The 13732-nt window shown below is 32.6% G+C and overlaps 1 protein-coding gene across 3 annotated transcripts in view; it reads left to right on the top strand.

Annotated features, from left to right (window-relative positions):
- Positions 1-8171: 8171 nt before the first annotated feature.
- Positions 8172-13732, top strand: part of LOC110026665 (transcription factor TGA2.3-like) — a 20994-nt gene continuing 15433 nt past the window's right edge. Inside the window, exons 1-3 of one of the 3 annotated variants that reach the window (XM_020727703.1) lie at positions 8172-8516; positions 8671-8813; positions 11471-11574. In XM_020727703.1, the coding sequence (XP_020583362.1) occupies positions 8716-8813; positions 11471-11574 (202 nt within the window). In that variant the 5' untranslated portion in view covers positions 8172-8516; positions 8671-8715. Of the gene's footprint in view, positions 8574-8670; positions 8814-11470; positions 11575-13732 lie in introns of all 3 variants that reach the window. The other 2 variants (XM_020727704.1, XM_020727702.1) reach the window with 2 other exon arrangements.

The raw sequence follows: 13732 nt of genomic DNA, 5'->3' as shown, positions 1-13732 counted from the left end.
TCGGCCACTTCTACCATGTTCTCTTTGACAAAATGTTCAACAATAATTTGCAAGAATTTAGCCCTTGTAGCCTCAATTGGCAAAACATCATCCACTATCAGAATGTTATAACTAGGAGTGGAGGGCCTGCCATCACTCTCAAGACCAGATTGCTCTTCATCATGGAGAGCTTGCAATGAATTCCTATATGAATCATGTATGCAGTCCTAATAAGGTTTAGGATTGGGTTTTTTTTTATGCTAGGGATTAGAGAAAGAACTCAACATTTGTTGGGATTTACAACAAAACAATCCTAAGCTGAGGGGCTTTTCCTCTAACACAAAATCTTGGTTCTTAGATCTCTATCATCCCAATCTAAGGGGGCTCTAAGAATGAAAAATGCAAGAGTTTTAAGGGATTTCATGTTTGTGGCGTTTGATGAAACATTCTGTTTGCTTGCTCCTTGCTCCTACCTCGCATCGGTGAAGCTTGCTTTCTCTTCTTGTCCAAAGAAGGAAAAAGCTCTCCCCTTTTTTTAGGAGAGACAAAGCCTTTTCTTCTTCCAAGTGGGATGATGCTCTCCTTTTACAAAGGAAATGAAGTTTCTTTTTTTTTTCCATGAAGCTCCTACCAAAGCCTTCCTCACCCTTTTCTTAAGAGATATGATGAGAAAAGCAAAAAAAATCCTCACAGATTATGAAGAAGAAGCAAGGAAGAAGATAAAGAAGAAGATGGAGAAGTTCTCTCTAAGTTTTCTGAGATCTCCTCCCTTCCTTTTTTTTTTTTTGCTCGAATGACCAACCCCTCCTCTTCTCCTCTCTAATTTTTCTTTTCCAATGCTTCAAAAGTATCATCATTGTGTTTTTTTACTTTCCCAGGAAAATCTTGAGCTATCCCGAGGTAATCCTGCGAAAACAGCTGTCTATGGGGCTAAATTATGAAATCCCACACTACTTGGTGCCCCTAACACATGCACAGAGGCTGGGCACATATGCTCCCAACATTTTGTTTCAGCGCTTGATTTGGGTGCATATGCACACATGCTTTTGGTGCATAAATATTGTTCTCTCAGGTTGGAAGCATTAGAACAACCCAAATTTGGGCTCATAGGCACCTTCCCCATTGCTAAGCGGGTGCTTTGGCGCCTATGCACCCAAGTTTGGGTGAATGTGCACCCATAGCACAAGGGTGAGATGAGTTATTCCTCAAGCAAGGTCCCAAGGTTCGTGCTGGTAGGTTTTTATGCATTTTCAGATTTTATGGATTTGTAAGCTATGAAAAACCACGTATCACTTGAAATACATCCTCAAAAACTTAAAAATGAACATTTTAGATGTTTCACTTCAGAAATTTTAGTTTCAACATTCATTATAGACCCTCGCGCAGGTACACCGGTCTAAACCCTAATTTTTTTCCAGAACACTCTTAGGATTGTTTGATGAGCACCCTTGACCACGGGAAGTCTTAAACACCTGTAGTATGTCCTCCGGACACTATAACAGTCATCAATCTCGCTTTATATCAGGGGCTGATGCCGACAGATATCAATCACTTTCTTGCATGACCATAATGGGATGAACCCTTAACCTGGTGTTAGATGTACCCACTAAAACCTCTACAAATTCCTTGAGTGATGGGACACTATGTAAGAATACAATATGATACCATATTTCTCGGAAGGATGTCCAGTGTGTGTAGCATAAAAAATTAGTGCCAACAACCGTCACATCGTTAACACTATTGTTGATGCAACTATGTTGTTACCCATCATTATAGACTACATCACCATCGCACATTACCTCATATTTACTTAAAAGGAAAGAAGATAAAGACATATAACATAGCTCTCATGCCATGTTTTAAATCATAAAAAAGCTGCATTTTTATTTGGTTGAATTGAATGAAATATAAAATGATGCCTGTAAATAAGCAAAAAGGAGATAACAATGAAAAGGATATATATGATAAAACTTAAAAATATTCTCATAAAACTATTCTCAATAATTAGGATATATTACCACTGCAAATTTCTACTACAAATATCACATTCATAGACTAATAATTATGTGACAGTGAAAATTTATAGGAAAATTTACATACATGCCACATAAATCTTTTTTATTTACATACCTAACACCTAAACATTGATATTTAGATTAATTTCACTTGATCAATGCATCAAAAGGTGTATTTGAGTTTTAAATACTTAAAAATAAGGGTGTTTTTTTATATATATAAAAAGATTAGAGTGTTAGAAATGCAATAAATCAAAATTTAGGTTTTAGCTATGTAAATCCATAAAAATTGTGTGGTATATTTCTTAGGGTGCGTTTGGGGCGATGGTAGGTACCGGTGGTGTGCTGCATGCAATTTATTTTGTTTGGCAAAACAATGTTTTACTTGTTTTTTCAAATAAATGTCGTTGAAAGCTGCATTTTACGATCTGTCCTGGCTAAATGTGGCGGCTACTAGAAAGTTGTGCCAAACATATCTGTTTAAAGATGCAGTTGTGAAACAGCTGCAGAAGAAGCCGTTGTTCAAAAAATTGCGGTGTCTTTTAAATTTTTCTTTCTTTTTGAAAAAACCAGACATCAGCTTTCTAGCACCAACTGCAGGTAGCCAAGTATGGTGCGAAAACTTAGTTTTTAGCTGCAGTTTTTTTATAACACAATTAAAACACATATTTGCCAAATAGAAAAAATTATGATGTACCACCACACCACTGCCCTAAACATAGGGTTGTAAACGAGCAGAGCCTGGGGGAGCTCAGGGTCAGCTTGTGTTTGGTTCGTGTTCGAAATCGGCTGTGAACAGTGTATCCGTGTTCGGCTCAAATAATATTTTCCTGTTCGTGTTCGGCTCAAAATTGGCTCGTTAGAATATAAAATTATTAAAATATTATTTAATTTTTTAATATAAAATAAGAATTTTATGTAAATTTTTTCTAGAGCAAAATTGAGACAAAAACCCAAGATATTTATTAACTAAAAAAAAACTTTTGAAATTTATAATATTTAGTTTTATGAATATTTTTTATGTATTTATTTATCTATTTATTTTCGAGCCAATTCAAGCCGAACACGGACGAAAGTACTGTTTTTCGTGTTCGGCTCGTTAGGCTTAACGAACGAGCCTAGCACAAGCTACTTAACAAGTCGAACACAAGCTATTTGCGAACAACGAGCCAAATTGACATCCCTACCGAAACACACCCTAAATCCCCCATAATTTTGATATCCTCACTAAAATAAAGTTTGTGACATTACCTATTGTATTTTTATTGTCATATGGACTTAAGTTTGGGGCAAGGGCCCGTCGTTTGAATGTATTGATCTAGAAATTTGTAGGGCATGAACACTTCTTATCTAAGTTTTAAGCTAATAATGCACAATATACTTCAACATTTTTCTGTGATCCTTCGTTTTATAATATATATAATTAAAATGCAAATATTAGATAAATGATGCAAATTATGTAATTTTTAAACGCAAAAATTTCTAAATAAGGTTTATCAACTAACCAAATAACAGAAGCCTTTATGATATTATATCTCTCAAAGTTAGAATCCTCATATTGAGGGTTTGTTTGCAATACCTATAACTTCTTGAATAAATATTTGTGAAGCTGCTGTCAGGAGAAGCTGCTGTGAAGCTGTTATCATGAGATGCTGCTGTGAAGTTGCTGCTAGGAGAAACAGTTGCAGTTTGTTTGGATATTCCAGTTGTGAAATTGTTGTGCTACAGTGGTTACTGAATAAAAGATTATTTTGCCCATGCAGAATGTATTTGTTAGAGCATATTAGCAGAACTAGTTTAAATTGAACACCAGAAATAAATCTTCAAAATATTACAAAAAATTCAAAGTCTAAAATGTTACATTATAAATCGTACATCACTTGACATTTATGAATTACATAAAAATTGAAAATAAAATAAGAACAAGTAAAGTCATTATAATAGTAGTCTTCATATCGAAAGAATCAAACCTATGGGAGAATTTCTTTCTCAAAGCCACTCTCCATGTATTGTCGTTTTCTGAAGTAGATTTCACACAACCCATCTAAAAAAATCATAGGCATAGAATATCATTTGTCTTTTACAATTATAAAATATTCTCCCAAAACTAGCTTCTCATCTAGACCTATATACAAAGCATTGTAAATAGTAATGGTAATGCACAATTCTTGTGACACTAGAATTTCTTAAACTCATAGTTTCTAATAATACATATTTTAAGCTCAGAGCAATTAGAAAAAAACAAAAACATAAGACGTAAAGCAACTATAATATTATTCTTAAATAATAATCTAGGCCCAGAGCCAATAAACATGCTATTAATAATAAAAAACTCTACCCACGATTACCCAGTTGGCCATCTGAGCGGGAGCCATCAAAGCATGTTCATAGTTCAATAAAATAAAAGCAAGAAAATTTTTATTAATTAAATATGTATTGCAACAACTAAAATTGTTTTACTCTACTCAATAAAAGAAAAAAAAAATCCAAAAGACATCCCATAAGTCACTCAACATATTCCATCAACAAATCATATTACCGAAACATTGCAATATAGATTGTTCGAATGAATGTTTGAACTGGCTTTGAAAGCGTAAGAATACAAATAAAACATATAGAGTATAAGTTACATAAACAAAAAAAAAATGCTAATTGTTCGAATAAATGTTCAACATATCACAAACCAAATTTAAGCATAAATAACAAATATAGAGTTCACATGGACTGATTGTTTAAGAAAGAACAGAGGTAATGAATTCTATGCTACAACATCATCACGATAAAAGCCTCCCTCTTCATTGGGTCTTTAGGTTTTTTTTATAATTGATATAATGATATATCCTCAATTTTTTTAGGAGCGGGGTCAAGCAACTTAATGATGTGTCATAATAGGATATGTGTGAGCAGCTGTGTGAATATGGGATGTTATTCTGGTACAAGTTGTAACTAATTGTGAAATTTGTTTAGTTAAAAGTTGGGCACTTTTTTTATTTAGATTTCCGATCTAGCAGAGCACAACATTATTAATTACTTGATGCACTAGGCTCTACTTCCTGCGGTGATTCCTCTTGAATTTCATTTGAATGAATTTAGTCAGGCTCATCCAAATTTAGAGAAATGTCTTGTGTAATAGGCGAGACATTAGAGCTCGTAGCTATAATATCAAGAAATATATAAAATAAAGTTTCTCGTTGGTCTATGCTATAAAACCAAAGTTTTTTTTTGCGCTACCTGCAATGAGAAAATCATAGTTCAAATGGTATGAAAAATATGAAGAATTTATATAACAATGTTTTCTACTTACCAAAAGTTTTTCTCTCCACCACTCCTCAGACGCATCTATTATTTTCTTAATAAAATTGTAACTTAATCCATTTGCTGATTGTTTTAACTCATTCCATTGTTTCTCAGTTTTTTTCACTTGTTCTCATTTGCTCTTTAGTTGAGTTTTATCATACAATCAACTTATTTTTTCAAAGGCATTTTTTTATGTTTTTCCAACTCTCTTTATTATAATGTGTCGTTAGTCTGTTGTCTAATTCAGTCTCTTTTAAGCATGAAATCATAGAAAATAATCTTCAAGTCCTTCTTCCAAACGATCGATATACCACCTTCTTTTAATTTTCTCATATGTTGTGTTAAAAATATAAAAAAATTTGGAAAAAATTAACAAATTAAGCTTAAAAGCAAGAACTAGTAAGAAAATGTATATAAATTTAAATAAGACAAGCAACCAAAGCATGGCTCGTTGAGATCCTTTTGTTAAAAATTGTCCCATTCAGGACCGACAACTACATTTGATTATTATATATGTATAGAAACATGAGTTATAAGACCATATAATATTGTGTTTGTGAGTCATGTGGGTTATAAGACCAGATAGTATATGTGATTGACTACGACATCCAATGATAACAAATGGGTAAAAACAATTATATTAATAACAACTGGTGATCGATTGAGCTATTTGTTTTTCTTACCTCAGCACTCTACATAACATAGCCAAAGCAATGAGATCGAAACTCACATTACATATAATATATATCGTGCCATTACCTTATCAAAACCCTCATCACAAAACATCAATGAAAGAAAATTCCTCAACACATAAGAAATGCATATATTTTTTCATGTCATGTTAGAAAGACTAATTTTTCACAAAAATTAGCAAACATAGATGCTAGAATCACAAATGAAATAGTACTTAGGAAGTGAAATGACTGTGAGGAAGAGGAACAATTGTGTGAATGAATACGAATTGAGTCATTTGTATGTAAAGCTTCTAAATATATGTTAAAATATCACCCATCTAACTATAAAACCACCAATCGAAACAAAAATCAGTGCAATCCCACCGACTTCATAGCAACCCCATAATATTTCATAACAAAACCACCCAGTTCTTACATATTTACATACATAGCACAAAACTCTTATGTATTCACATATCTTTAATATCACAACAAGCACCCTTATGCACTTACATATATAGCACACAATTCTTAGGTGTTTATAAATCTCGCACCAAAATTGTCATCTTTATGCACATACCACTGAAATCATTAATAACAAGTATACAAGTGAAATTGCCAAAACGAAAATACACATTGCCATGCCTATGTAAGGTTTCATCCATGCAGACTTTAAGTTATATGTGTTACACATGTAAATGCATAAGCATTAAGTCGTATGTAAGTAAATATTCCAATTATATGGTAAACTACCACCAACCCATCTAAGGATTGTAGCTCTAACCACAATCACAACCACAACCACAACAACCCCACTAAATCCAAGCGCACACAGCTCTTATGCATTTACAAAGCTCGCATCTAAACTCTCCTCGTTACGAACATTAATTCAAATCACGAAATGTTGGTAATACCAACACATTTAACCTAAACCACCCACATAAACCATAACAAACTCACGAAATTGTTGATGTGAGACAATTCTTGAATGTAATATAGAAATGAAAAAAAATGTCATAAAAATACTAAGCTATTATGCCTTAATATGCATATCAAAGAACACTTATGTATACACATATATTTAATATCTAGCACACATCCACATACATGCCACACAATTTTGAAAAATTTACAAACCTCACATGTAAACTTTATCTTTACGCGCGAATCTCATAACTAAACCCGATTTACAAACCTCACATGTAAACTTTATCTTTACGCACGAATCTCATAACAACATTTTGAAGCAGATATGAAAGTGAAATAGCCAAAACTGAAATAAACCTTTAACAAAATTAAAGCACTCCCACCGAACCATAACAAGCCAACAAAATTTTGAAACAAAGAATCAATCCAAAATTTTCAAAGACATGGCTTGGAATGCACTCAATACAACTATAAAAACAAATAATTTAAAGCACGTAGACGATCACATTCCGAAAATACAGTGAAGAGGATGATAAGTCTCATCACATAAATCCTAAACACATAATATTTCGAAAACACATATATAAAGAATCAATGAAAATAACATATATGGGAAACAATTTCTACCAACAACCGAAAAAGAAACATTAAACAGTGGAGAAGATCGAAAGAGGAATAAATAAAAGGCAATCCATGCAATTACTCAGTTTGGGTGAGTGTGATGAGTTAATTCGAATTCAAGTCACGATTTCGAGCCTCCATGCCATTCTGGAAACCATGATTCCGACGACACAATTTTCCCAAAAGCCTCAAAAACAAACTCCCTGAACACACCTTTAGTGCTTTCCAACACGAAAAATAATGAAAAAATCATCCCAAATAGGGCTTAAAAAATTATAACGTGTGATTTAAGCCTAAATTTTTTCTTAACGGAGCTTAATGGTGCGGTGCTGTTTTTTATATTTTATATCCAAAAAATTTAAATTTAAAATAGAAATATGTATTAAATATTATTAATATAAATTAAAATATTATTAGGGCAAGCATTCGAGTCAGCACGAACAAGTCATAATAACAATAAAAAAAGAAAATTGAATTATGGAGAAAAAAAAATATTAAAGCCATGGAATAAGGAAACAACTTTTAATTTACAAAGAAAATGGATAGAAACGACAAATGAAGATTGGATTAATCCTAACGTCACCTCCTCCCAAGATCATTAAAGCATTTTAAAAATTCGATTTTGAAAAAACGAGATTTATCGGGAAAAATAAAAAAAAACAATTTGGATTGTAAAACGGGCTGAGGAGTCAAAGAAAGTCTGGATCTTAAGTGAGCTGCATCGGAGCTCAGATGTCCCTGTGTCTAGGGTTTTCCCTCTGCTGAGGGACCGATTGGGGATTCTCCGTCCAAAATCTCATCTTTTTCTATCCCGCGGATCGGAGAAGAAGCTCCATCTCCTCTATCGCCCTTATTCTTCTTTTAATACCCTTTCATGGCGATCTGAGCTGTTTTTTTTCTGGTGAGCGAAGGTCCAGGGGCCGTTTGGAAGCTACCTGCTATCTTCTGTCCGTGGTTATCGCTTGGATTTGTACTCCGCGGATTTCAGGGCGTTGCTTTTACTGTAAGGGTAGGAGTGGGAGAGCAGTCCTTGTCGACTTATCAGAATCCCTTTCTATTGGTAAAAGTCGTTTCTTTGTTATGCGGAGAAATTCAAAGATACTGTTTTTGATTGATTTTTTTTATTGGGTTTCTTTGTTTTTGTTGTTTGGCTTCAGGCTATGTTGCCCTGTGTGTGGTGGTGATGATGGTGGTGGTGGTGGATGGGGAGTAGGAAAAGTGGGCCTGGACTAACAGATGTTACAGAAACAGTAAGCCGGATGCCAAGCTTTCTTCCTTCAGCATCTGCGGCTCTTGCAATGTAATTTTTTTTCTTCTCTTTCGGTTTTCGTTTAGTGTTGGATTAAAATATGGTAGCTTTAAAAGTTTCTTACTCTTTGGTATTACATGTCACCCTTATTTGATTATCTTGGTTTTCTCTAAAAAAGTTTGGGGTGAATGTCTTTGTTCCATAATATCTGTATGCTAATCTGTTTATTTTTTTGCTGTTTTCATCCTACTATAACATTAATAGCTTATTTTGATATACTGATTACTGTTTTTTCTTTTTAAAAGCCTTTTATTTACGGATGATCTCCTAAGTATTTGATTAGGAGTTGTCTTGTTTAGCCCATTATGAAAGAATTTGTTGTTGGCATAGGAATTGCTGGAATGCATTCATTTTTGCGTCTTGTAATATGGCAGGATGCTTAATGCTTATGTAGAGAGTTATATCATGATTTGTTCATTTGGTTATAAAAAAGTTGGTTTATTTTGTCTTATGCAACTTTATTAAATTGCATTTTTATGATAATATATTTCATTGATGTATCTATTATATAAAGTTTTTGGTGGTAGACTTTAGAGGATGACTGTTATGTACAATAAGGATTTTTATAAACCCCGATTAGTCTGGTAATTCTATTGTCAGTTTACTTAATTCGAGCTGTATTCGAAAGTTGTACATAAAACTCCGTCATAATTTTGCAGACATGGGTTAGAAACATCGTCTACTTTTTATTTTGGATATTTTCTTCACATTTCTTCGTTCTGTGAATGAAAATGGCTGATAAGGAAGAAGTATGTATTTTGGGCGTAACTAAATATGTAATATATTTTTATTGTTATTATTACGTAAATTAACGGTGTTTGGTATATCAATTGTGATTATAGATTTGGTATAATTGTGAGTTTTGGGCTTCATTTGGTATAGCTTTATGTTAATTATTTTTGAAGTTGCATAAAAGCTAAATTGTCGCTCTTTAAGTTCGGTGGCTTCCTAAAAAATTTTTTCTTACAAATTTTAACTTTTATATCTTTTCATTTAAATATTTATTTATTTTGTTTATATAAGAATCATTAGGATTAGAAAGAATATTATATTGTGATTTTATGGAATTCAATATATATTCATTTCATTGCTGCATTTATTTGTCACCAAACAACCACTGCTTTTACAATTAGTTAGATAGACATTGATGAATGATTGAAGACTTCATATTACCTTAAGTTTTTGTTTACAATTTTCATTAGTGAGTTTGATTAATAATCACGATTGAACCTTGAACATATATGATTCGTTCTATGGAGAAAAATTTGGCATGGTAGAAAAATTTACTCAAAGGTGTCACAAAATGCTCATTTGAGGAAATTAAATGGATTTCAAAATTCTTAAATAGCATTATATTGTGACCACAATACACATCATCAGTAGGTTTGCTCTCATTACTTGGGCGATTTCATTTAAGATTACCAGTGAACTGACATGAAAAGGAAACTTGAATCAACACCCCTAGGTCCTTTTTTTTTATTTTACTAAAGACCAAAAGAAGTTGTACCTAGGGGCGAAACATCCATTTTTTTCTAGGGCGGGCAAAATCATCAATTTCTAATATTTTTTAAGTGTTGGGCAAAAAAATATATTAAGGAGGGACAAAATTACTAAATTGCTTAAGCTATATAAGAAAATTATAAAATTTTATTATATATATAGAAAAATCTCAAATTTCAGTTTGAGAGGGAGAGGGAAGGGGGGGAGGGCGAGGGGGGTGGCAATTGCCCACCCTTGACATAACCTCATTCCACTTCTGGGTCTGCCTTATAAATTATGAAAATCCTTCGTTATATAATAATATCATTATACTTGAATTCGTAACTATTGTCATTCATTTATTGCAAATGGCTGCATGTTAAATAGATGTGGCAATTGCTCACCCTACACATAACCTCATTCCACTCCTAGGTCTACCTTATACCTTCGTTACATAACAATATCATTATGCCAGGCACTTGAATTTGCAACTATTGTCATTCATTTATTGCAAATGGCTGTATGGTAAACAGATGTGGCAATTTTTAGAGTATGTATTGATCATGCAATTTTAATTTTATTTTCATGTCACCAAATTTTCAAACCAGGTGCTTCATATTTGAGCCATTTAAACTACAATACATCAAACAGACAATTGAAAAATGGTTATATCATGGCCATGCTTATAATAATCCATTATACCTGAAAGCATTGCTATAATACAATGAGAAGGTCCATCTTAACTTTTATTATTTTTTATTAAAAATATGATATTTTTTTATCGATCTGAATCAAAGAAAATTTTTGAGATAATGGAGAGCAGTTGTTTTTTAGTTGATGTTATGGTATCCTTTTTTATTTGCCTGAATATCCGGTTAGCATCCATACACACAGTTTGTTTTAAATACATTCCGCTCAATTCCTATGTATTTAGGAACACCTAAACTTTACTTTTTACATTTATATCACATAAAAAAAATATCATCATTTTAACTTTTAAAAAGTGAAATACACCTTTTTATGCATAGGTAAGGTGACATGTATGTAAAAATTGAATTTTTGGTGTTAGATATGTAAATACATAAGAATTGTGTGGTTTGTTTGTAAATTTTCCTTTTTTTTCCCTCTCTCTGGCTTTAATGTTATTTTTATTGTCCTACATCTTATAGTGGTGCCGAGGGAAATAGCATGCATGCATCAAGAATGTCAGCGTTTGGAGCATTTGACCAATCAAATGGTTTTGTTGTAAATGATGGTGCTGACCTAAGCAGAAGTATGTAATTTGTTTTACATTATTTAATTCAATTGTTATTTGTATATTATGTATTTTTGCTATTGTTAAGACTAAGCTATTTGTTTTATGTGTTTTAAACTCATTATATCTAATGCTTCTTGCCTTGGTAAAAGTCGCAATATTTGTTGAAATTCAAGAATCGCATGCAACTCTCTCATATCTTTTTATTGGAATGTAGCAATATTAGTCCAAATTTGAAACTTTTTTGCAACACACTCCAGTTTTGTTTAGAAATCAACTCGAGTCATTTCAAGTCAAGTTACAAGCAAGCAAAGACCTTGTCCCCAAAAAAAAAATTGAGGTGATTTTGAGCTTAGTGCAACTTTCTCCATGTTTGATTCAATGATTTATATTTATATGTACATAAGCATGATATTATGTTTGATATAAATTCAATTTTATTTTGTGTTTGAGGATTTTGTTTTCCATCATTTCATTTTTTTGTTGTAAATACAACAACAACAACAACAACAACAAAGCCTTAATCCCACTGCGTGGGGTCGGCTGCATGAATCCTTTTTCTCCATTGTGTCCTATTTAGTGTCATATTTTCATTTAGTTCTAGTAAGTTAAGATCATTTTTAATACAATAAGCGAAGTCTTCCTAGGTCTATCTCTGCCTTTCTTAACACAAGTCGAATCTAAAAGATCTACTCTCCTAATCAGATCATCAGATGGTCGATGTTTAATGTGACCAAACCATCTAAGATGACTTTCTCTAATTTTGTCTGTCACAGGAGCTACACCAACCCTATCACGAATATATTCATTCCGCATTTTGTCTCTAAGTGTAAAGCCACTCATCCACCTAATCATTCTCATCTCGACAACACCTAACTTATTATTATGCTTCTCTTTTAAAGGCCAACATTCAGCGCCATAGAGCATTGCAGGTCTCACCATCGTCTTATAAAATTTTCCTTTCAGTCTTAGCGGTACTTTTCTATCACACAAAAGACCCGAAGCATTCCTCCACTTCAACCAACCAACTTGAATTCTACTATTAACATCCCCATCTATATCACCATCGCTTTGGACAACGGACCCAAGATATCTAAATCGTTCACACCTTTTAATAATTTGATCACCCAAAGTCACACATCTGTCACTAGAGCTATTACTACTAAAATTACATTCCATGTATTCAGTTATAAAGAATGAATATATTCGTGAAAATCCAGGAAGTTTAATTATTAAAAGTACTAATCAAGCAATCAATAATTCAATTCTTGTATTTAATGTTCTTATTCTTATTGCAACTATCACGATCAAAAATGAAGAAAATCGAAGAACTGAATATTTACATAAAAAAACTGTACGCACGAATCTAAAGGAAATCCAAGGAGTCTCTCTTAAGAATATCAAAGAATAGTGTATTAGGGTATTCAAAAGACGAAATACTAAGTGTTGTTTCCTTCGGTCAAAACTGTAAGCCGACCAAACGGAAGCACAGTCGAACAAAGGAATGGAAAGAACCAGATCCAAGGGAAAATCCCAATTGATTATGAGAAATTTTTGTGATGCGTCTTAACCTATGTTCAATTACCTTCTCCCATAATTTTAAAGTATGACACCTCAACTTAATTTATCTATAATTTGCACACTCTTGTGCATCCCCTTTATTCTTAAAAATGGGGACCAAAATACTCTTCCTCCACTCCTCAGACATCTTTTTAGTTTTTAAAATAGTATTAAAGAGTTTAGTAAGCCAAGAAACTCCCAAATCTCCCAAATATTTCCACACTTCAATTGGGATATCATCAGGTCCTACAAACTTTTCACCCTTGGTTTTCTTTAAAGCCTCCTCAACTTTTTTTTTGCTAATGCGACGGTAAAAATGAAACGTTTTATTATTATTCACGATATTAAAATTATTAAGGTCAATCATATTTTCAGAAACTTCATTAAAAGGTTTATCAAAGTAACTCACCCACCTATGTTGAATATCTTTTTTAAGAAAAGTACTTTTTGATTTTTTTATTTATTCACCTCATATTCCTTTCCCTATTTCTCAAACAAATGAATATCTAGAGTTAACATCTTAAATTGCACTAATTTTATTTGTGTCTTTTAAGTTTCTCCATCTAATTCTGCAATGATGAGTCCTAGTATTTTTTATTTTACAACTCTTAATTTT

The sequence above is a fragment of the Phalaenopsis equestris genome, unplaced genomic scaffold, assembly GCF_001263595.1.
Source record: "Phalaenopsis equestris unplaced genomic scaffold, ASM126359v1 Scaffold000392, whole genome shotgun sequence".
Lineage (NCBI taxonomy): Eukaryota > Viridiplantae > Streptophyta > Magnoliopsida > Asparagales > Orchidaceae > Phalaenopsis > Phalaenopsis equestris.
This window is presented reverse-complemented; position numbering and strand designations above follow the sequence as displayed.